We start from the raw sequence: 25,720 nt of genomic DNA, 5'->3' as shown, positions 1-25,720 counted from the left end.
GGATACTAGTACAAGCCAAACTGCACTAAAATTTTTAAAAAATTGGTGGGACCAATCCCATGGAGGAAGAACAAATCATTAGGAAGATCAAAACTAGGGGTGAGTATGGTTCGGATTGGTTCTGTTTTATAATAAACCAAGAACTAAATCAATATTTACGGATTATAAATTTGAAGAACCAAATCAACCAACAAAAAGTATAGAACCAAATCCATCCAAACCATAAAAATACGGTTCGGTTTCGGTTTTAAACCACAGTTTACTTTGAACTAAACTATATTACAACCAATTTTATTCAAATTACCAACACACACTAACATAAATCTACTAATTAGAACAAAACTAAATATTATGGTGGATTTATGGAAATTTAGTCTAAATTATCTTGGCAATGAAGGAAAACTAAATATATCGGTAGATTTAATAGGATCAATAAATTAGGAAAGTAGTTGACTAAGGCTCCCATATATATTTGGATACTATTATATATATATATTATACGGTTCAGATCGGTTTGGAATCATAACCGTGAACGTGAATTCACAAACCAAATCATATAACACGGTTTTTATTTTTTTCAAAGGAAATTGACTTCTACACTCCCCTTTTTATAACATACACTCTCTTTTTTGTTCTTATTCACATGAATTTACCTTTTTACCCTTTCATAAGTTCACTTTTTCACACATTAAGGGACAATAGAGTAAATTCACACCAAATAATGACAAAAAAAAGAGTGCATGTGATAAAAATGGGATTGTAGAAGTCAATTTCCTTTTTCAAACCACGACCATACCATATTACTTAAAAACCGAAACAAACCTTTCGATTTGAATTAGTTTGGACTGGATTCGCGGTTTGACGGATTTTTTCTCACCCCTAATCAAAACCAAGACAAGCAAGCCACCAGAGTGGGTGGGAAGAGATTAAGCTGAAAGGAGGATTTTGAGCTGGGATTAGAGAAACAAGATTGGAGGAAAAGGTGGGTTTGCACGAGGGAAATTAGAAGCTCGCGAACCCTATTCTAGAGAGAGAAAGGGTCGTTAATCCTACTTTGCGACTAAAGTTGGAGAATCCATTTCACGAATGATAAGCAATCCAAAAGTAGAAAATTAATTCACAAGATTTTTTTTTGATAATAGTGTGGAACCAGTTTACACGAGCCTTGGGTAAGTTTTCTAGCTTACATGAGCTTCGAGTAAGTTTTTTGAGATATTTTTGGTCCAAATTTCCCAAAAAAGCCACTTGGTTTTTTGGATTTTCTTTGTCTTTATTTAATTTTTGGCGCGTGTTAGTTTTGCGTCAAATTTGTGTAAATTATTGATTTGTTTCGGCAAGAAAAATTGCGAAAATAAAAAATTATGACTGAAATGACTTATATTGGGTTTCAGTGATAATTTTTTACTTTCCGATTCCTCTTTTTAAAACGAATCAATAATCCAAATAATCCAAAAAGATTAGACGCAAAACTAATAAATGCAAACCGAATTAACAAACTTTCAGTGGCTGAAAGAGTTTTTTTATTAGTGGTAAGAATCGAACATGCAAATTGGGGTAACCCTTTACTTATTATTTATTGATTTTTGGAAGAACAATGCTCAGGGTGGTATAGTCCTAAAGCTTGATTTTGAGAGGGCTTATGATTGTGTAAATTGGGGCTTCTTGATTGATATGCTAACAAAGGTCGGGTGTGGGAATAAATGGTGTCAATGGGTAAAGGAGTGTATTTCAACTGTGTCCATGTCAGTTCTTGTAAATGGTTCTGCTTCAAAAGAATTTAAAACGTTTAAAGGCCTTAGACAAGGGGATCCTATATCCCCTTTCCTCTTCAATTTGGTTGTGGAAGCTTTAAATATTTTGTTGGAAAGGGCACTAGCAGTGGGATTGATAAATGGAACCAAAGTTGGTAGAAATGGAGAGATTGTTTCTCACCTACAATTTGCAGATGACACTCTCATTTTTTGTCAAAATAAGTTGGAGGAAATGGTTGCTCTAAAAAGAATTCTTAGGCTATTTCAACTCATGTCAGGCCTGAAAATTAACTTCTCAAAGAGTGTGATGTGTGGGGTTAAATGCCAAGATCAGGATGTCATTAGTCTAGCTCTGGTGATGGGGTGTCGTATTGGTTCACTTCCTATAAACTATCTCGGACTCCCACTTGGAGCTAATCCTAGAAGAGTTCAAACTTGGCGACCTGTGATAGATAGGCTGGAGAAGAAGTTGGCAGTATGGAAAAGGAGATTTATGTCGTCTGGAGGTAAATTGACACTTATCAATTCAAATACAAGTAGTTTACCTGTTTACTTCATGTCCCTCTTTAAGATGCCAATTTCGGTTGCAAGGAAGATTGAAAAACTTCAAAGACAATTTTTTTGAGGTGATTCCATTGATAAGAAGAAGATCCATTTGGTTAGTTGGGAAACTATAACAAAGAGTAAAAAAATATGGAGGTTTAGGAGTGAAAAGGATGGTTGAGCAGAATCATGCTTTGTTAGCAAAATGGTGGTGGAGAATTAGTAGAGAAAATGATTCTCTATGGGCTAGAGTAGTGTGCAGGAAGTATGGTCTCTCACATCAAGATTGGCTTCCTCAATTACCATCGTATGGGAGGGCATCTATAATCTGGAGAGACATATGTTCAATTGGGAATACAGAGAATGCAATGGGGAACGTAATTCAAGATGGGTTTAGAATTCAAGTATATTCCGGAAATAACACTTCTTTTTGGAATCACAAATGGATGGGGGATCAAACACTGCGACAGGAATTTCCAAGATTGTATTTGAAATCGTCGCAAAGAGATGAACTGGTATGTAATGTGCTCAACTCGGTAGGTAATGGAGATTGGAGTTTGTTTTTTCAAAGGAGATTGCATGATTGGGAACGTGAACAAATGAATGATTTAATTGGCAGATTACAATATGTGTCTTTGGTGCCATCAAGATTGGATGTGATGCTCTGGATTGGGAATTCTAATAACTTATTTTCTGTTAAGTCTGTCTATGATCTTTGGGAAGCTGAAACTTTTACCCAGAATTTCGGACTTGGTTCTTTGTGGAGAAGTCTTAGCCCTCCAAAAGTGGAGATTTTCTCGTGGATGGCATGTCAAAGCAAGATTGCAACTAGATCAATTTTGAGTAGTAGGAACATAATGGTAGGAGTAGATGAAACAGCTCTGTTTTGCCCATTTTGTTTGTTGGAATTGGAAACTCCAGTGCATGTTCTACTATCTTGTCCCTTTTCGACGGTCATCTGGTCAAGAATAGCCGATTGGTGGAACATAGTTTGGGTGGCTCCTTCAAATTTGGCGGATTTATCTTTCTGGTGGTTCTCTTCTCATTTCAAAAATTTGGAGAAACATCTTTGGGAGTGTTGTTTCTATGCAACCCTATGGTCTATTTGGATTGCAAGGAATGACGCTATTTTCAACAATAAAATTGTGGATTGCAATCATTTGGAAGAGTTAATCAAATCAAGAGCAGCCATGTGGATCAAAGCCAAATTTGATATAAAGGTGTATACGGTGGAAGATATCAAATCAAACCTTGACGGTGTTAGAAGACTCGTTATTTAGGTGTCTTTTTTGGGTGTAACTTTCCTTTTATTTTCCTTACCTGTTTTGGGTTGTGGTGAACTTTCTGGTTCTCCCTTCCCTTTTACTCGATGTACCCATTTCGAGTTTAATAAAATTTTCTTTTGCCGAGAAAAAAAAAAAAAGTTTCACTTGACCAAACCATTGGACCAAACGACATTAGAACACATTAATATACTTGCAACAAGAATATACAAAGCCCAACAAACACAACACATTAATACAGAGAGAGAGAGAGAGAGAGAGAGAGAGAGTCATACAGAGAGGAAAAGTGGACAATAGCCACAAAAAACAAATGCAAACTGCACACAAAACTCCAGACTTTCTAAGTCCCCTGAAAGCATCATCTGCAATTTCATCTTCTACCATAAGTAAGGAGAAACAAAAATGAAAAACAGTAGATCAATATGGAGAAAACCCAGACTTAAACAAGAGTGGCATAAGTTAGCAGAACTAGAGGATAGGCGGTCGCACGGTCCCCCATTTATCAAACACCTTCACCTCCCTACGCAAAGCGTAAAGCCTATCCCCACCCAATGAAATATCTGGCAGCTCCATCGGGCTGCCAGATGTTAGTTCCAGTCAGGACCACAAAACACTAGTTGTTATCCATCCAAAACATGAAGCCATTAGTCAGTCCCCAATGCGATCTTCCCTCTCTTTCTCGTCTTCACCTCCAAGAAAAAAGAGAACAAGAAGATATTGATTTCACAAGGGAAAAATGGATTCTCTAGAAGTCACCGTAATATCCTACTCTGCATACCAGGACAACAGTGGTTTATATGAGAAAAGAAGCAATGCCTTTGGTGATAGTGGCCGGTGGTGGTGATGGGTGTGGGGTGTAGGCACTTCTAGACATTTAAAATTTATAGTGTCCGACACTCCACACTTGGAAAAGGCTATCGGATCCACCTCTAACATGTTTAGTTGGGCATTCACCCTAGCAAACACATTTTAGATTTTATATCCATGAACTATGCTTAGAACTCAAATATAATGCATGCAATGGCCTGACAGACCTCGTAAACACGTTTAGCCTAGATAGAAGATGAAATTTTATAAGAAACCTAAATTTCGACTTGTTCCCACTAAATCCTGACATTTGGACATTAACTTGTATCCTAGTCCATGTAATATATCTTGTTTGGCCAATTTGACTGGGAAATATCACTAGACTTCTCTACCTCCACGACTGCAAAATAAATGAGAAGGAACCTTATTTTCTACTCCCGGTATAGTAGTATGCTTCTTTTCTACTTCCCATATAGTACCAAGTTTACAACTAACCAAATATGAATTTTCCGAAGACAGTTATGAAATCCAGAAAGTTAATTATGGGAGAGGCGAGGCCTTTCAGGGAGGTAACCACACTTTGTTTGAAAACTAGATCAAAAGGAGCACCCTGAACCATACACATAATAATAATAATAATAATAATAATAATAATAATAATAATAATAATAATAATAATAATAATAATAATAATAATCTCAATCCTAGATATAGATGTGCTTATCATCATTCTTAACAAGAACTACTTCAGAAACTTGAAGTGGTTGATTACACAAACCTTACACGAGCCTGAAGGATATGAAGCAGATTATTGGGACAAACGGTGACAATAGGCAAAAAACAAAGAAAAACAGCAACAAAGACACATTAAGAACCGCAATGCCAATAGTTTTTTTTGCTCGGCAAAAGCGAAATTTTATAACACTCAAAAGGATACATCGAGAGGGAAAGCTGAGGAGCACACATGCTCAAACTCAAACTCAACCTGGGGAGGGGGAGACGCAAATCATCTAGCAAGGGGTTGAATGATTAACGCCAAACAATTACAATTTTAACGCATGAATACCATCCAAAAAACTTTTGAAATCCTCTACAGAGTACAGTCTAATATTGAATTTGACTTTGATTCACATAGCCACCCTGAACTTCATTATATCCACCACCTCCTCAGATCTTGCAGTCGCATCCTTAAAGATATACCCATTCCGTGTCATCCAAATAGACCAAATTGTCGCATAAAAGCAAGCTTCCCAAATGTGAATCTTAAGATAATTCTTGTCAATCTCACCCACCAGCTGAATCTTCAGATAATTCTTCCCAAATGTGACTTTGATCCACGCAATGCCAATAGTTGAGAATCTTCAGATAATTCTTGTCAATCTCACCCACCAGCTGAATCTCACAGCGCTAAGAATTCAACTTTCCAATTTCTTTAATCACGTGAACAGAGCTCATGGCATAGCATAACCACATTTCGAGACAATCATAACAAACTTAGATAAAAATAATGCTTCTACAACATATACACATGCAAAAAGATTTTATACCTTTATCTCCTTGGACATTATCTCCTTCCACATCAATGGTGCTCTTGGTGCTCTGGCAAATATTTGCACCAGCCCACCGCACAAGGGCGGAATCAGGAATTGATTCTACCCCGGGCTAACCCAAAACCAATGTTTTCAATTATATGGCATATCTTAAAATACATTTGTTGGAAGAATAGAAATTTCTATTATTCAGTTGAATAAGATTTTTGGAAAAAAAAGAATACAAAAGACAAGAGTGGGGAATTAGACACTTGAACTCAACCTTTTTTTTTTTTTGGTTGATACAAAATAGCTCAAACTTATCCCTATTTATACTACTCCATAGAAAAACTCTAGTACAAAGATATTTTCATACAAGATAAACTTTGAGGTAATTCTAGAATTATACATGTGACTTATTCTCACAAAAAATTCTAGATATTTCACAAGGATATTCTAAAGTTTCTAAAGCTAGATATTTTAGAGTTTCTAAAAACTAGATACTATTTATATCTTCTATCTTTGGATTTTGTTGATTGAACTTGTTTGGACTTAACTTTCCTGTGTCAAATACTAAATTTAGTTTATGGTTCAACAATGTTAATCATAATTAATGGACAATTAAAAAGTAGATACACCTAATACCACTAGCAAATTATGCTTATATTTTAAAAAAAATTAAGATGCAACATTTCAAGTCTCTCAATTGGGACCTATTACATTAAGGTTTTCTGTACCCTTTGTCAGGGAAAGAAAAGTTAAGCAAAATATAATCAAGGTATGGTTCTTTCTTTTATACAAGCCAGATATTAAGATTGAATGTCTATCAAATGGTTTGAAAGATTCTATAATTAGATCAAACGGCTTAGATTAATGCATTCGGGGTTCCATTTCATGAAATAAGGTCTGACTATTTCCCAACAAAAATATCAGACGATACGTACCGAATTAGAATATGCGTATAAATCATAAAATACACGGTCATACAAAAAGGATACAGTATGGGATACGCATTTTCTCAGAATGAGACGATACAAATTGTAGGATGCGTGTAATGTATTGAAGGTATTTAACAACTATGGGCAAAATAGTATATATATAATATGCATACGGGCAATCTCTAATAAATAAGATTTGTAATCCAATCCATGCATCGTGCGTATGGCTATTATCATCATATCATTGACCTCGATATTGTGAATGTTCAGATTGTAACGAGTGTAAACATTGGATATCTATTTCTTAGGAGTTAATATAGTGGTGTCTTTAAATTCACAATATGAAAAAGTCATAAAAAAATCTCAAAAAATGCTTCAGATTTTTTGTTGTTATTACATTATAATTTAAACCTAAAAAAATAAGATTGTAAGAACCAAAAATTTAAAATTTAAGCAAACCAACCAGTATTTTGCATGATTGAATCAACTAAATCAGTAAAAATCTAAGCACATCGAGCAATCCTCTGCATTTAATAATATAAGAGCAAATCTAAACACACAAGCCAGTACTCTGCATAATAAGGGAATATTTATGGATCTGAAGCCTCACAATTCGACGTACTTGAATAGTATTTCAGCTCAAACGTAAAAATAAATAAACTAGAAGAGAGATTAAAGAAATTCTAGTTTTCCTCGTCAATGAGAGATTCAAGGATTTTAATAGTAGCATGTTTACCTTGTTGGAGACCAGGATAATGTTCTAGCTTCATTAAGGCTCCATTTGTTGGAGACCAGGATAATATTTTTCGGTAAAATATTTTACTTGTTCTCCAGTGTTTGGTTGTGTAAAAAATAAGAAAAATATTTTTCATGTAAAACATTTTCCTTTAATTAGATGAAAATGACCTACCCTTAAATCTTCCGTAAATTATTTTCTGAAATGAATATGTTGTATTCTACTGCAATTCTTATTGCTCAGTTTCCTCAATCGTCCTGAGCAATGTTCAATTCAAATATTCTCATATCTCTCCACTGCTTAAGCCTCCTTCTCTCTCTCTATACTATTTTGTTGATTTCTGAAAATATTTTTCAAGTGCCAACCAAATACCGCAAAATAAAAGTTCGAAGTTTGTTTTCTGAAAAAAACATTTACATAGTAAAACATTTTACACCGAAACAAATGGAGCCTAAGAGTGATGGACTCTAATATTGAAGAATGAAAGTCCAATTTTTTGGTTTAGCATAAACCCTAGATGTCAGTCCTTCGCCTAATTTGGAAGATGGTAGCTTAATGAACCCATTTTGATCGACATCTTGACCAACGGGTAGTTTGAAGTCGCTTTTTAGGGCTTTTCATGTAGCATCCGAATCAAAAGATTGAGCACCATGAGGTTTCATGAAATTCCTTGAGTCAATTTAACTGGGTTTTCAGCTCTAAACAATCAACAAGAACCCCTGCACTTGACAGTAGTAGAGAGGGAGAGCACGAGAGAAAAAGTAGAAAGAAAGAACGTAGGAGAGAGGGAGTAGTTGGAATGGGTTGAGCTAAAAAAAATGAATTGAATTTTTGATTTTTCTCAAAGTGACCTAGGCTATAGCCCACATTAGCCCTTAACTACTTCCGCCCTTGCCACCCCATCTCCGTGACCAACCAATTGTCGTTCACATCTGCCATATTACACATTGGACAGCCAAAATACTAGAAGTACTCAAACATAAGAGGCCTAAAAAGTCTTGACATAATAGTGGCGCTCACCATGTGGGTCCTGACAAACATCTTCAACAGGACCTACTTCAATTTTTCCAAGTTTTTGATGCAGCCATCTAATAAACGACTCTTCAAAAGTTCCCTATACATAATGCATAATGGGACAACAAACATGATGTTAGTAAAAAAAAGTTGCAAACTATTTCTTTCATAGGAAAAATAACGGCTCAGGACATATTTTGATAATTAATACTCGCCATGGACAAGCTAAGAATATTTGTTAATATTGAAAATGTCTTTGACGGATATTAATTATCAAAACACGTCATTAGCCGTCATTTTCCCAAAAATGAATCATACACATAAACAAACCTTTGTCGTAAGGCAACAAACTTTAGCTTTCCTTGGGTGCACAATATATGACCTCCAAATCAATATGTTCGTTCCTACAAAGAACGTGCAACAGGTTATTTGGAGACAATATCGCAAAAGGAATCTAAACAGGAAAAGAAAAGAAAAAAAAGTACCCACCAATTGCTATCATAAAAGATGAGAGCATCAACAGGAAGAGATATGCCAAGACATCCAGCCCTGGTGGATGGTAACTGGATTTATTGGATTTATTTTTATACTGTATTAACGAAGACGTAATTTAACTAACAGTTTAACCAAATTTAAATGTTTTTTTTTTGAGGTTTGCACTGACGAACATTTTTAGTTGTCTATATATTACTGTAGGTCGCACAGGTTTCACTTCGTCAATGATATTAAGCATTTTTACTAGTATTTTAGTCTATTACTTTACATTTTATGAGGCAGGAATTAAACTGATAATAACAAAATTTAACTATTTTTGAAGTCTGCAACTAAGAGCATCTCACATGGGAGATGTCAAACATGATGTGGACAGTGCAACGGTTACTTTTGACATCAACTCACCTTCCAACTCATTTGTCTTTACTCATGTCAAAGCTGATGTGGCTTTGGCTTGAACCTCCTGCATGCCAATTTTGACAGCTGCCCTCTCCCTTGCCAAATTTCAAAAAGTAATAATTGAAGGTAAAAAGCTATTGTTAGAAAGTTTAAAACCTCTCTGTACTACTTGTTTGAGTTTTTTTTTCCTTTTTAAATAAATAGAATTCGGCATAATGGTTGGATAGGAGAATATAATGTTAAATTTGAGATGCCAAAATATCACATAAGCCTTCAATAAAAATTTGACATCTCCAATTTGAAGTCAAGTGTTGGAGATGCTCTAACAATGGAGTCCCACGGGGATTCACTTTGACAATACTCTGACAATGAAGTCCCACATAAGCCTTCAATAATTTTTTTTTTTTTTTTTGCTTTACGATTACGCAGCCGAAATTAAACCAACAATTATCCAAATTTAATTTCGTTTGATGTCCGGAAATAGTAACATTAATGGACTCACTTTCCCGCTTTTATTACGTGTACAAATTTTGGAACGGAGATAACCCCAAGTTTTGGCTTGGGCCTCTTGGTCATCGAGACAGAAGACTTATGGTTTGCTTCATCTTAGATTTTTAGATTTGAAACTGTTTAGGTGCAATGAAATTTTTTTTAATCCAATCCATACGAGATTCCTCTCGATTTTAATCGGACCGTCGCTAAAAAGGGTGATGACATCCAAATCTCATCCTACTCACAGTTCACGAGAAAGAAAGGGTTAGTAGTTTTGTAAAGATGAAGTTTACTAATTAACGCAAAAATACTTTTTACGCTCGCCTTGTTGCTTGATAAGAATCGAGCCAAGTCAAGCACTAAACAAGTTGAGCTGAGCTGAGTCTCGAATTGCTAGCAAACACCTCAGTTTCAACCCAAATTAATTGCTTCAATTATCGGAAGAAAAGAAACGTGAACTAAGATATGCTCTGTGAGTTCTGCGATTTGTAAATTAAATTTGACATTTCACCCAACTTCAGCATTTTGGCCCTATTATCTTCATTTTTTCCCTAACTATGGGTCAAAATGTATGGACTCCATGAAAATATGTGGTATCCAGAGTATTATGTAACGATGCTCCTGGACTACTGAATAAAAGGGTGTTCCACATTCTTAGAAAAGAACTTTTTTAAAAAGAAGGTATAAAAATCATGTGTTTACGCAAATAATTTTTCTACTAATATAAATCTTGTTTGATAGATCTCATTGAGATCTTTTAAACGGTGCAAAAAAAATTAAAAATTTATTTTTCATTTTCGTTATATTTGAGTTTGAAATTACTTTCTTTTTGAAAAAGAAGATTTAGAAAGAAAGCGGAACGGGGCCTAATTACCCCGACGATACGAGTACAAGCCAAACTGCGATAAAAATTTGGGACGAAGTCCAAAAAAGGAAATGGCTATAAAAAGCTATAACTATTCCCTCTTTCAGCCCTTTCAGGACTTTGGGTTGGTGCACACTGTATAGCACCTTGCTGCGTACCTTCGAACCATCGGATGCACGATCCAACGGTTTAAAGATCCGCAGCACAATATTGCGCACACTATTGCACAACATCATCCCCCAATTCTCTTCCCCATAAGGATTCAAAGAACAAGAGAGAGAATGAGAAGTGAGTCGGTATTTGGAGGCACCCCCTTCCCAGCCTTATAACTAAGACTTCGTTTTGTTTAACTTTTCACACTTTTTATTCTTATTAAAAAAAAATCGCGCTTGTTAGTTTTGCGCTAAATTTTTTTGGATTATTGATTCATCTCGACTAGACAAATCGTAAAAATAAAAGAAAAAAAAGACTCGGCACGTGATCAATCTGACCATTCATTTCCATTCATGGACCGAGTGTCATGTATGCTAACATTTTTTGAAGTTAAATAAAATCATAAACTCACCCTTAAACCTTAATTTATTACTAGATCACTCAACATGAATAGTCAACGACGTCAGCGATTTATGTATGCGTATTCGGGCATGACAAGAGGGGACCCTACTCCTAGGCAACTTGCATAAATAATTAGGCCTGGTTCCATGAAAACTTTTAGGATTTTTTTTTTTTTTTGATTTTGCATTTATTTAAATTTTTTTCGTATTTGTTAATTTCGAAAAATTAAAAAAATGAGGCGCTAAACTAACAAGCGCGAAAAAAAAATTGAATAAGGACAAAATCAAAAAAAATGTGAAAAAGTTATTAATGGAATGAGATCTTAATAGGATCTCTTTCTTTTATCCGCAATTAATAGGATCTTGTATCCTTCCTTGTCCTCGTTCTCTCTTTCTCCCTCTTTTTTTTTCAACAAGTGTTACTAATGGCAAATTTTATTTTTTTCCTCAAAACGTTTGCGCATAAAAATTTTGTACTGTATTCGAGGTATAAGGCTTTTATGCACTAGAGTTTTGGTACAAACAAAAACAATTTATTCATTATCATTTCCATTTTCAACGCGTCAAGGAATACGCACAACTCGACTATTATCCTTCTTGGTCCAGTAAAAAAATAGATCATCAACGCCTGAACTAGAGGTATACAAGAAATCTCCCGCATTAAAGCCCCTCATGAAATTCAACAAAAAACAGGGTTACAGACATAATTTTATTTACTACTTCACAATATATATATAGATGAAGCATGTTATCGACTGATCTCATGGATTCATCTTTACACATAAGCCAAAGGAAATGAAACAAGCAAAGAGGAAAAACAAGGATAAAAATGACAACATCGAAACAAAAAACGATACAGTTCGGACATCCGTCGACGATCCTTACATGAGCAAGGAAATGAAACAAGCAAAGAGGAAAAAAGAAGAAGATAAAATGACAACATCGAAACAAAAAACGGTACAGTTCGGACATCCGTCGATCTTTACACGAGCAAGGAAATGAAACTTAACTCCACGAGTTTGAAGCTGCACACAACATCAAGCATGGAAAATTGTGTTAGGATTGATAATCAACACTACCAACTACTACCAAAATTCGCAGAGCACTCCAACTTTGGTTCTTGTAGACACATTTTAGCACAAAAGAGGGTATCTTGTAAATTTCATTTAGCAAGGACTAAAATAAATGAAAATGTATATCTATATATAGAAATATTTCATTTGTACCAAACGGAGTGTGAAAATCACTTTCCTATAGAAAATTTTCTTTCTTTTTATTGAATTATTTGGTTATTCCAGTACTTATTGCAGTAGATGCATGAATATTCATAGAAAATGGTGAAACAATAACCAGTCGAATATTGGTTATATCATTCATGCAAGGTTAATAGGTTATGAAAAATGCTAACTTCAACCCAATGGGCAATATTGATATTTGTTAATATCCAAATTTTGTATTGATATTTGTGAAAGGTATACAGATATTTGGAAAAATGCATTTGATATCTGTGGAAAACACGTTGAACTGTAACATTTGTTATTATAATAGTGTGGATAATCGAGTACCTAGTGGACTAATGCGAGCGAAACCGAAAAGTTAGACCTAGTTTCTCAAAAAATAGAAGCCAACTTGATTTTTTGTTTTGTTCTTATTAAAAAAAACGCAGTTGTTAGTTTGACATCAAACTTTTGTGAATTATTCGTTCGCCTCGATGAGAAGAATCAAAAAATTAATTAAAAATTATAATTTTACCCAAACCAAGGACGCTCTTCCTTCCTCCCTGGGTAGTACCTTCTTTCTTCTGTTATCTCTTGTAGTCCGTATGCTCTTGTCCTATAGACCTTATTACCGAACTAAGCTGCCTACTATACTAATATCTTTCCTAGTCTATCCCGGAGCTTAGTAAGTGGCGGCGACAGCCCCTTTACTAGGCTGGAGCTATGAAGCTTACCTTATTATTATGAAAAGGGGAAAGGGCTTTTTCAGCTTGCTGACTAGGATTGGCAGCGAAATTCAGTCTTCGATACCACATAACATAAGAAAGTCGCCCGAATCTAATTTCTTTTCTCTTTACATATCTTCACCCTTTCTCGCTGCCTTGTGACAGGTTGCTGGGGATCTCAATCAAGTGGCGGCCAGTGATGAGAAGAGGGGGGGAGCACCCGTGGTACAGAGAAGGTGCTAAAATTTTGTTTACTGTTTTCAACTCCTTTTTAGCTCGAAAAGGGTACAAGAGGTCTTGGGGAATTGGCATGAGAAGTTCATAGCAAGGGTCATAGCATGGGTGTGAAAGCCGGCTCCCCTCTTGTAGTGGTTCTTTCGGCACTTCCAGTCAGGGCCTGCATGTTCACCATTCCAATCAGCTCAAGGATGAAAATAAGTTCCACGGTTGGTTCCTCAGGCTAGTCTTCTGCTCTCTTTCGGTCTTTTCTTCCGTCACTTTTTTTTAGAGATCCAAAAAAGCGAAAAAAAAATCAAAAAGTTGGACCTTAAGCTGGACTTTTGGCTTTTTCTTGAATATTTTTAAAATCAAATTGGGTCAAATTCACAATTATTTACATTTCCGGTTCCTCTTATTGAAACGAACAAATAATCTATAAAAATTTAGCACAAAACATACACTAACAAACGCAATAAATAAATAAATAAATACAACAGAAAAAGCACAAAAAGCCTTTGGCTTGTTTTGGGGAAACTAGTACTTTAGGCCTAGTTTTCTATCTAAACGTGCTAAAAGTGTTAAACGGCTTCAAAGGGTTTATTTTCCTTCACAAAATGACACTTCTAGCACTTTGAGAAAACAGTAAACTCTTTTCACCTGCTCTTGAGATTGTCCCCTCGTGGTCGCCAGCAATTTGCCAAAAGAAGTACCCACGAAGCCCAAGGCGCTGAGCATACTGTATCTTCGTTGTTGTTGACTTGACATTATCGTACCCAATCCACGCAGTCCCCGCATAAGAATATGCGGACACGGTGTCCTGATCGTAGATCTCCCTGACACTATGCTGCCTATTGAACCTCATAATCTCAGCATAAGTCATAGTTCCGCCATCCCCTGGGCCGATCCCCCTGGCGGCTGCTCCAATACCGTGTGATCCAGGGTTCTCGAGCGTCCAAGTCCGCCCATACAATGGCAAGCCCATGACCAACTTGCTTGGAGGTATCCCGGCACGGATCCATGACTGAAGCCCCATATCCGTCGTGTATTCGGATTTGTTTATTGGATCAAACAACGCGGCATGGGCACCCGTAAAGTTGTCCCAAGAGCCACGGTAATTGTAGCACATCGCGTTGATCCAATCCAAGTTTTGCTTCAAGGAGTCTACCGGGAATGACCCGTTGCTATTGGCCGAGAAGGGCACGGCAGCGGTTAGCAAGAGTGCGTTCCGACTAGTTACCGTTGCCTCCCTTTGGACCGCGGCCCGCCACTCATGGAGTAAGTCTCCCAAATTTTTCACGTCATGGTCTTGAGGGAACTCCCAATCAAGGTCAACGCCATCAAATCCAAATGCCCTCGCCACTTCAATGGATGAATCGATGAAAATCTTGCGCGAGGATTTATTTGACACTATGTCCGAAAAGCGTTTCGGATCTGCGCGTTCCCCGCCGACTGACAAAATCGCCTTGGCCGGCCGAACCGCGCTTATAAAATCCCCGAGCCTTGAGCCTGAGAGATCAAGCTTAAAAGTGTGATCAGGCACAACAAAAGCATAATAGATGTGGGTGAAAAGTCTCGAGTCGATGCCCCGGAAATCGGAGACCCATGAAGGCCAATAACCCCCTTTCACTGCCATGGTTTAATTTGTGGTGATAGTTGACAGAAGGAAACCAGAGAGTTGGTATTGATCTTTTTAGGCCTGCTATTGGTCTTCTTATAGGTAGCCAAATTCACTCCTCCAAATGGTATTCGAATATGACGATAAGAGAAAAAAAAAAAAAAGGTATTCTTTTTGAAAGGCGAAAAAAAAAATGGAAGTGGAAATTAAATCAATGGGAAAAAAAGGTTACGTGCAAATATTTAGGCAAAAATATACACTATACAATGGGAAAAGTTTGTGATATCAATTTTAAAATGGAAGTGGAAATTAAATCCATGATTGCACATACCAAAAATACAATTTTAAATATGTAATCTTTTTAAGAACTTATATAAGTATGTATATGCGTTACTCCATCCGAAGTCCAAAAAAAAAAAAGAAAGGAAAGAATTTAAAGTTGAGTGGATAAACAGTCTTTTACATTACAGGAAGCAAAGAAAGTTAATGTAATTGAGTGTGCTTCGAAAATTTCAAAATAGTGAACTCAATCTCTACTTCTCAAAATGATTTACGTGCAAATCAATTACAGTATATCTTCTTCTTCTTTTTGACACACGAAAAGGAAGGGTAAGGGCGTCCACGAGGCAATTGTTGACTATGGAGGAATATGATGACCATTTTAAACACTCACACACACAACATTTAACCCAAACTTTCGATGCCGGAGCCTGCCCAGATTATAGACCAAGAGCCTTACCCGCATACTGGTAGGATTATAATTATGATCGGACTAACAAGCTTGAGACCTGATCTAGCTCCCGCACGACGGCGGGCCAAGACCATTTGTCCTTTTTTTTTTTAAACACAGAAGGGTAAGAGAGTAATTTTACTTTCCACCTCTATTAGGCAATTGCTAACTATGGAGGAATATAAGGACCCTCTTAAACACACATACACTTAACCCAAACTCCCAATGTCATGTTTAAGATTTATCTTTTTGGTAATTTGCAAGTGATGTTTAAGATTGAAAACTGATATTCGCGCTCCTTTTTTTACTGATAGCGCTCCACTTTTAACGTGAAGTTAAATTTCATGAACAAAATGGAGCATCATCATTTGTAATTTCATGAACAAAATGGAGTGCTATCAGTAAAAAATAGAGCGAAAATATCAATTCCCTTCAGATTTCGTACCTTTTATTAGCATGGGTCTCACGAATTCCACTTTATTAGTGGTATTAATCTTTTCTTACAATTATTTTCATTTTTCAAGTAACCGGCTGGAATTCAGCTAAAAACAAAATTCAATTTAACTAACTGTCAACCAAATTTATTTTTTTTTGAAGTCCGAAAATTTTTTTTGGTCAAACGAAAACTTTCATAAATTAAACGGTTGCATAACATGTTGCATAATTTAATATTGTGGATTCCACGGGACGCACTTCCTTTTTTTTTTTTGTGTCAAACGAAAATATTATAAAACACTGACGAAACCAAGTCATGCTACAAGTAACATATTACAAACCATCCTAAATAGGATGAACAAGAACCAACTAGGTTCTAAGATGGCCAATCCCCATGGCATTCGCAAGAACAAATTCACTCGCCGCAAACAGAATAGCCCTAGTGACAGACAAATCTTCATCTTCTTGTTGTGACCCCAGACGAGCAAGGCAATCCGCAACATGATTAGCTTGTCGGAAGATATGAGAAATGGTAGCATTAGTTCTATCCGCAATTTTCCTTGCTTCCTGAACTATATAGCAATGCGCATGGTCCAAATGGGCGCCTTCGTTGCATAGTTTCACAGCAACACTTGAGTCCGATTCAATAATGACATTCTGTAACCCTTTCTCTGGCATGATGGAAAGGCCTCTGTAGATTGCCCATATTTCCACCTCCAAACTGGAAGAACAGTTAGTTTTCCCAAAGTAACCAAAGATCCAGCTGTTGTTGTGGTCTCTAAAAGTCCCTCTAATCTCCGCCTTGTTGTTGGACTCGTAGAAGCAACCATCTGAGTTTAGCTTGACACCACCTGTAGAGGGAAAGCTCCAAAAAATTAAACGCTTTGAATGAGTCTCATTGCTAGTTTGAGATTGGCAAGCAAACGTGATATTCTTAACATAATTTAGAATAGTCTTGGTGCTCACAGATGTGGAGGAAACCGAGTTTTAATTTGGAAACATTTTAGGTTACGGTTTTTCCAAATTTGCCAAAGAGATATCACAAAAATTGTGCCCCAAGACTGGTTCTAAGGCCATCCACAGTGGTATAATCAAAAATGGATAACCAAAAGTTGACAAATCAGCTTTTGATTATCCATTTAAGAAGTTGCTAAGCTTAACAATGTTGAGGTCCACAATGGTCACTTCTAGTTCATAACCAAAATAAGGGGTCCACTACAATTTCACTCTCTCCTTATGTTTTCCACCATTGACCACTTCCCTCGATTACGTTTTTTTTTGGACAAAAATATATCGTTTACGTACCTTCCTTAATTTTGGGGAAAATTGGTCACTTCCATTCCTCATATTATGAATTTGGAAAAAAAAAAATCATGTACTCAAAAAAAAAAAAATATCATATATGTTCTTGAATTTGGAAAAGAATACAAGATTCTTCATGTACTCAATCACAAGGAGAGGAACGAAAAAAGAATAAAATAGAAACGGAAAAAAAAAAGTGAAATACCTTAATTCGGCGACAATTAGTTGAATTGTAGATGAACGAAAGATATGAGCTTCACTTTTGGAGGGAAAGAAAGAGAAACAGTTTGTAGGTAAAGAGAATGAGATATAGAACAGGCGAAGAAGAAAATACCATTTAAAACATGCCTGTATACAATTTTGGAACCAATTAACTTATATGGTGTGAGATCCACAAATTTTGATTATTGAAAAATGTTGCTAGTTTTGGTTATCCAAAGTCCAAAATTTGATTATTCTAAGAATGTTACTAAGTTTGATTATACCATTGTGAGCCATTTTTTACATCAACATTGTTAACTTTAAAAATAATTTACTAAGCTTCTTCTTTTTCAACGGTTTTAAGCTTCTTCTTTTTTTCAGAACGTGGGTCACGAGGTTTAGATTCTATAACCAAGTTTAACTCTTTGGGAGTACCTAAATAAATGAAAGTCAAACATTATTTTAACTTATCTTATTGGTTCCTTTTAATTTATAGGTCCCACTAAATTTAATCATAGTTAGCACCTTTTTTTAAACTCGGAAAAACATAGTTAGCATTAAAACCTGAAAAAATGGACATGATACAAGAGAAAAATTATTTGAAATTATTTCTTGCAAGTTGCGACTCAAGGAGTCAAGAAATATCCAAACAGTTTTTCTTTACCGGTTTTTCTCTGATGAAGAAGTACTACAGTATTAAATTGTAAACTTCTGCCGTTCAAGCATATGAATTGTGCGTAATGAAACATTAGTTAGGGGCGTTTGGTAACTTTTTTGTTTTTCATTTTTTGTTTTTGTTTTTACTTTTTTGAAGACTAATGAAGAAAATTTGTTTGGTAACAAGTTTCTACTTTTTTGTTTTTCATAAACTTTTTAAAAGTTTTTGAAAATTGTAGAAACTACAAAAGGGTGTTTTCCCCTTTTTTTTTTTTTTGAGAAACACGAATATTACCAAACATGTTTCTGGTTTTTGTTTTTATGAAAACATAAACCTGTTTCTACTTGTAATTTCTTAAAAACAAAAAACTAGAACTGAAAAGGTTTCCAAACGCATTACTGTTTTTTTTTTCTTTCTCGATTTTTTTTTTCTGTTCTGACTTCTAACACGTATCTTGACAAGTTTAGCGCATACCATGGGCCCTCCTATTCGGCAAAAGGTCAACAGGTGAATGGTTCTCATAAATCAGTCCTCCTTGATTTGTGATTTTGAAGTGCAGTTTGTGTCTTCCTTATACTCTTATGCACATAGGCAGAGTTTGATTCTAATAAATACCCATCTCCCTCCTCAAATCCCATAAGATAAAATACATTAGAATTAACTAATGATAAACAAAAAAAATCCCAACTTTTTTTATTATTTTCACCTGAGCAAAAGCGGCAAGGAAAATCTCTGTTTGGGTTTTCCGCGAGTGAGCCCATACATTTTTGACTCTTTGCATTGCAGGAATCAGGGATATGTAATTACCGAATAATTATGATCATTCCCATATTTTGTGGCTTTTAATGCTTTCATTTCCATGTTTTGTTTTCAACTGTGAGGCGAAAGCCTACACAATAGTGAGGAACTGCATGAGAGCAAATGAGCGTCCACAGACTGGACAAACCATTAGAGGGTGCAATCAAAGCACAATATGTGTAACCCTATTACAAACTTGCCTAGCGAGATTAGGTACGCAGCGTTGAGATGTGAAGAAGATTCCAAGGTGGCAGAATAAATCGCTCGGGCATAATTGAGTTGCAGCGATTTTTGCCCGGGTAGAATGAAGCAAAATTCAGCTGCAGTCAAAACTGCCTGGGCAGAATTGAGAACCCAGCATCCCGTGAAGTACGATTAAGCAATTAGTTTAAGTCGAAATCATGTAAATTTATGTGTCTTGTTCTTTTCATGCTTTAGATTATTTTATGTCCTTGGTTTGTTTTTCGATTGTGTGTTTGCTTGTACATGGGTTAGGACGTTCGAATCTCCAACATGCAGAAAATAAAACTAACACCAAGCATATGACCAACAAAACACCGGACTAAATTCAGACAGAAATCGGACTAAATTTGGACAAAAACAAAATAAAGCAAAAATACACTCCCCCTCCTTCATTGAGCAGCCCTTCTCTTGCCAAGCCCCCTACTGATCAAGCTCCCAAGTCGGCAACCCAAGAAGCCATCAGCGATTGCAAACCTAGAAGCAGTGCGGCGGCGACGAACGGCAAACGATTTTGGTGGAGAAGGAGAAAGGTATCTGAAGGCAGGGATCGGTCCCACTTAACTTTTAGGAATTTTGGGGAGTTTTGTCCTTACAAAAAAAAATCTCGCATTCGTTACCGTTGCGCCAAATTTTTATGAATTATTGATTCATAAAGTTGCATCTTTTTAGCTTCATCTTCGATATTTCCGAAATTATTTGGGTAAAAGTAAAAAAAAATTACTTTTCTGATTCTTTTCGTTGAGACGAATCAATAATTCACAAAAATTTAGCATAAAACTAACAAACGCGAAATTTTTTTGAATAAGCACAAAACTCATTTTTTGCTTAGCAGGGCTAAACTATAAGTTCGATCTGACTTATTTTTTGGATTACAGTTGAGCTTGATTGGGAGATCAAAACACACCGTATCATTTATTTATGAAAATTGGATGCCGTGATATGAAAGGATTTGTGCACCATTCGAACCGTCCGTTCAGCAATTCAAATTAGATTTTATCTCAGCAATGAACGGTTCGAATGCTACATGGCGTTGAATTGCCGAACGGACAGCTCGAATGATGCACAAAAGCCCGTTTGACTCTTTAACTATTTATCCTATATCCTTTTTTAGTTAGCCGTTCCAAATTATTATTCTTCTTCTTCTTCTTCTTCTCTCTCTTCCCACTTCTCTCTCTCTTTTCTCAGCCCTTCCCCATAAGCATTCAAAGAACAGGAGAGAGAGAATGAGAAGTTGGGTCGGTATTTAGAAGCACCTCCCAATCCCAACCCTATAACTAACTTTTCTCCCCCCCATTGCGCGGGAAAAGGTAACGAACTCGGTCAACGGACAACCTGTGATCACCCGTTTTGGTCTTCCGTTGGCGACCGGTAATGTGTCGGTTATTGGTTGTTTGTTTCGGCTTTGAGGATGTCCAAAATCCCCGTTCTGCCTACTATTATTAGAAAGCATTTTGCTCTCGTTAATGTATCACTAGAAGTCGAGGCACACGCATGCAGTACAAACTTTGGTGCTGAGTGGTTAAAATTTTATGCTGTTTTTCCGTACTAATTTTGTTACGGTCTGTGTTTTAATTTGTGCTACTACTTTTCAACTCAGTTTGTTTGACAATAAAATGATAGTAAAATATTTTATACAAAAATATTTTTCTGTAAAATATTTTACTTATTTTTCTGTGCTTGATTGTATAAATTAGGAACAATTAACTCTTAAAATTACAACGAAAAGCTCAACAAAAAAATTATGAAAAGTAAAAAATATCGAAATAAGTTTTAGGCTTATAAGTTACTAAAAGAATGAGTCTAACAATTTCTTCTTCTTCTTCTTCTTTTTGATAACTCAAATGTCCGAGTTTAGCTTAAGCGCGCTGACGAATTAATCTAGCAATTATCCAAATTTAATTTCTTTTGATGTCCGGAATTAATTTCCCGCTTTTATTATATGCATGTGTAGAAATTTTGGAACGAAGGGAGTGAACCCCAAGTTTTTGCTTGGTTTTCGTTTTTTGACAAAATTGACCCACGATGAAGTGTATGTAAATATGTAGTTCTAGAGTGATCCGGAGCACCATGCTCGAACTATTGAAAAAGAATCCGTACCATGCATACTAGTACAAGCCAAAGTGCAAAAAAAATTTGGGACCAAGTCCAAAAGAGAAAATGGCTATAAAACCAAAGCAATATTAATTAAGCTGTAACAAGCAGGGCTATGATAATTTCATTTATTTGATAATTTGTGCGAAGCATTCTTGTCCTTCATGTTATCCCATGATTTCAGCTTTAACACATACACAATTGGAAGGCAAAAGGCAAACTATTTATCAGTACTTGAGCAAGATCAAATGGCATCCAAATACTACAAAACAATAGATTTAGGAGGCCAATGATCCTTAATTATTTATCACTTGAACAAGATCTAGAAGATTAATCTTTGACTATAAACTGAAAGTGATCAACAAAAAAGCTATAAACTGAATAGAACATGATCAGAAGATCATGTGAACTTCCGAGAACAGCAGCTCAGCTGGGCTAGCTTATAGAATCCACGACCTCGAAGCTGCAAAACATCATCAACCATAATGAAGAATGTGTTAGACCCCTGAATATATACTGCATAATTACTTACCGGTGCCCTAAAGAAGTGAAGATGAGCTTCAATATGCACTCATATTCCATAGTGTTTTTTTTGTGTGATAATTCATGGTTTCTGAATCAACTCATAAACGGTCGACTAACTTTTTGGGGACCAAGCTTGCCTTACATTAGTGGGGGCTCATTTAATGACGAAGGAACCACCCCATATGAGGATCACTAATTGAACCCAATATTAATAGAGCGTAAATTTCTAGACTACCCAAAGCAAACCACCGCCTCGACCCGCTAGGTAGTTCGCAATACCAACCATGGAGAGGAGTTGAACCCTACCCAAAGCTAGGCAAGGGCCCTCCAATGGGGCAAGCCCACAAGCGGTTCCCCAATGATTGTTTGATTTTGATCTATACAAGGTTCGTTTGTTTGATGAGACTATAGGAGAACAATATAATTACTCTTATAATTAAGATATGTGGACTAAAATCTTGGGGTAATTATTCAATAATTCAAGAGTAAAATATTGGAGTAATTATTCAATAATCTGGGAGTACCGCCACGAGATACTTCGGACAATTTTACAATCACACATTCATGTGAGATCCATGTACTTAGTGATAGATCCCACAAGAATGTGTAGTTGTAAAGTGGCCTGAAATACCATGGGGCGGTACTCCCGGACCATTGTATAATTTCACCTTTTTATGTAATTTGATCGATTCAGTTAATTGTGTTGAGCTGTAAATTAATTTTACCTTGTCTTGAGATTTTCCACTCTTGATCACCATTGACGGCCCAAAAGAAGTACCCCCGAAGCTTAAGGGCCTGGGCATACCCTATCTTCACCGTCGTCGACCTGACATCATCGTACCCAATCCACGAAGTTCCCGCATAGGAATACGTGGACACCGTCTCCATGTCAAACACCACCGTGGCGTTATTCTCCCGATTGAACGTCTCCACCTGCGAATAAGTCATAGTCCCGCCGTTTCCCGGGCCCAAGCCGACACCGGGCGCTCCTATGCCGTTCACTTTAGGGTCCTTGAGCTTCCAAGTCCGCCCGTATAACGGCAGGCCCATGACCAGCTTGCTTCGAGGGAGCCCGGCATTGATCCATGACTGGAGCCCATAACTCGTCGATACGTTGCTTTTTGGGTCGAACAACGCGGCATGGGCCCCCGTCGCAGTAGTGTCCCACGACCCATGGTAGTCATAGCACATCGCATTGACAAAGTCCAAGTTTTTGCTAATCGAGGCCACCGGAAACGACCGGACGACCGGCCCGAGGAAGAATTCCACAGAGAAGTACATTGCCGCGGTTAGCAAGAGTGGGCTCCGGCCCGTCGCCTTGGCGTCCTTTTGGACCGCAACCCGCCATTCCTCGAGCAAGTAGCCCAAATTCTCCATGTCTTTCGCGTCTTGAGGGAACTCCCAATCAAGATCGACGCCGTCAAATCCGTACTTCCTCGCCACTTCGATGGACGAGTCGATGAAACTCTTGCGCGAGGAAGCACTCGACGCTATCCGTGAAAAGATATCCGGGCCTTCGTCTCCCCCGCCGACCGAGAAAAGCGTCTTGGCCGGCGGGTTCTTCTTGCGAATCGTGGACGTAAAATTCAACAGTGTCGGAGCCTTAGAACTCGAGACCTCAAATCTAAAAGTGACGTTACTGGGTACAAGAAAAGCGTAGTAGAGGTGGGTGAACAGCCTCGTGTCGATGGCTGAGGGCGGGAAAGTGGAGGCGGCCCATGAAGGCCAATAAGCCCCTTTGACCGCCTGAGAAGAAGATGGCCTCCCTGCCATACCACAATTTGCGGTGATGGACAATAAGAAAAGAACATAGAGGTGGTAGTAATCTTTTAGACCTGCCATTGCTTTCACTGTGTGAATAGCCAATATTTCACTCCCCTAAATGGTCCTGGGATATTTATAAGCGAGTGTATGAGATATCAAACCTTATTAATTCGACAGGGAAAGATGGAAATGGTTGCTTTTTTATCTTTACTTTTGAAGGCTGCATTATTAAACTTTTTATAATTGGAGGAATTGGGTCCACCAAATTTTGGACCGGAGAATACCCTTTAAATTTAAACTTTTTATTGCTGCAATTATTGGTTTGGATTTGCGTAGATACTCTTATCAGTAAGTCTTTGAGGAAATTCAGACAATTGAATGTGCGGTCTAGATTTGGACAGTCTAGTCTAGTTTAAAATTTGGAGTGGAGAGGATCCGATCCCATAATTGGGAGAAGTTTTTCGATACTGGGCGGGCACCGACCCGAATAGCTCATCCGGACCGTACAAAAGTGTGTTGGACGGCCTAGATTAAAACCCTCTCTCTTCTCTTTCTCTCTTCATATTCAAGCTATCCAAAACTGAAATGGGCGGCCCGAATGTGCTGAATGGGCACCACGTGGTACCTACCCCGCATTAAAAAATTTGTCCAGAGACAATGGTCGGAAGAAAATTCTGACTTGGCTAGGGTGATGGGTTAGGTAGTGTAGTTTAATGTTCCTGTATATTTCTAGAAGGGAAAAATTTTAAAATACCTCCCAACTTTTACTCTAAATTTTAATTAGACTCTCAACCTTTTAAAAAAATCAATTTTACTTCCAACATTATCTTCCATTAATCGAAACGCTCTCTTCCGTCCGAATGACTAATGGATTTCGTTAAAGGCTCCATTAAATAGCGTCTCGATCGAATTTCGATGATCCGAGCTACTCAATTTGATTAGAAAATGATTCTAAGGACACTTGCTTGAAAATGAGAAAAAAAATGACTGAAAAGGGCTTCATCTAAATAGTTTTTTATTGAACAGTTTAATAAATAAACTGCTCAAATTAAGCCCTTTCTGGTCATTTTTTCTGTTGATTTCTCATTGGCACCCTTAAAATCATATTCTAATCACATTGAGCTGCTTGGATCATTGATATTCGATCGAAAAATGGGAGGTGCGGACCGAAGCAAAATCTGGACGTCCTAACTTGAACAAAATCTGGATCGGTCCGCAACTCCACTTTCTTAATTGAATTTCGATGATCCGAACCGCTCAATATGATTAGAATGTGATTTTAAGGGTATCCTCAAGAAAACAACAACAAAAAATGATCGAAAATGGCTTGATTTGAGCAAGTTTTTATTAAACTATTCAATAAAAAATTGTTCAGATGAAACCCCTCCCGATCATTTTTTTGTCAATTTCTTGTGAGTACCTTTAAACTCACGTTCTAAAAATATTGAGCGGCTCGGATTATCAAAATTTGATTGGAAAATGGGAGGTGCGGACTGAAGCAAAATCTGGATGTCCTAACTTGAACAAAATCCGGATCAGTCCGCACCTCTCCTTTTCCAATCAAATTTTGATAATCCGAGCCGCTCAATATTTTCAGAACGTGATTTTAATGGTAACTGTGAGAAATTAGCAAAAAAAAGATTGGGATGGGCTTAATTTAAGCAATTTTTTATTAAACTGTTCAATAAAAAATTGTTCAGATGAAGTCCTTCCCGATCAATTTTTTGCTAATTTTGTGCGAGTACCATTAAAATCACATTCTGAACATATTGAACTGCTTGGATCATTGAAATT

The 25,720-nt window shown here is 36.9% G+C and overlaps 3 protein-coding genes across 3 annotated transcripts; 1 reads left to right on the top strand and 2 right to left on the bottom strand.

The window, feature by feature from the left end:
* The first annotated feature begins 2,467 nt into the window (after positions 1 to 2,467).
* Positions 2,468 to 3,574, top strand: LOC131326672 (uncharacterized). The gene has a single exon (XM_058359533.1). The coding sequence runs from the start codon at positions 2,468 to 2,470 to the stop codon at positions 3,572 to 3,574; it is 1,107 nt and encodes a 368-aa protein (XP_058215516.1).
* Positions 3,575 to 12,082: 8,508 nt separating this feature from the next.
* Positions 12,083 to 15,290, bottom strand: LOC131298664 (class V chitinase CHIT5a-like). Its single transcript, XM_058324140.1, has 2 exons — positions 14,222 to 15,290; positions 12,083 to 12,428 (listed from the first exon to the last, which is right to left on the bottom strand). The coding sequence occupies exons 1-2, from the start codon at positions 15,195 to 15,197 to the stop codon at positions 12,409 to 12,411; spliced, it is 996 nt and encodes a 331-aa protein (XP_058180123.1). The 5' UTR covers positions 15,198 to 15,290; the 3' UTR covers positions 12,083 to 12,408.
* A 6,461-nt stretch (positions 15,291 to 21,751) lies between these two features.
* On the bottom strand, positions 21,752 to 24,137 carry LOC131298618 (class V chitinase CHIT5b-like). The gene is made up of 2 exons (XM_058324097.1): positions 22,888 to 24,137; positions 21,752 to 22,100 (listed from the first exon to the last, which is right to left on the bottom strand). Exons 1-2 carry the CDS (start codon positions 24,002 to 24,004, stop codon positions 22,078 to 22,080), a joined length of 1,140 nt encoding a protein of 379 aa, XP_058180080.1. The 5' UTR covers positions 24,005 to 24,137; the 3' UTR covers positions 21,752 to 22,077.
* Positions 24,138 to 25,720: the final 1,583 nt, after the last annotated feature.

Source organism: Rhododendron vialii, chromosome 1a (assembly GCF_030253575.1).
Source record: "Rhododendron vialii isolate Sample 1 chromosome 1a, ASM3025357v1".
Taxonomy (NCBI): Eukaryota; Viridiplantae; Streptophyta; class Magnoliopsida; order Ericales; family Ericaceae; genus Rhododendron; species Rhododendron vialii.
This window is presented reverse-complemented; position numbering and strand designations above follow the sequence as displayed.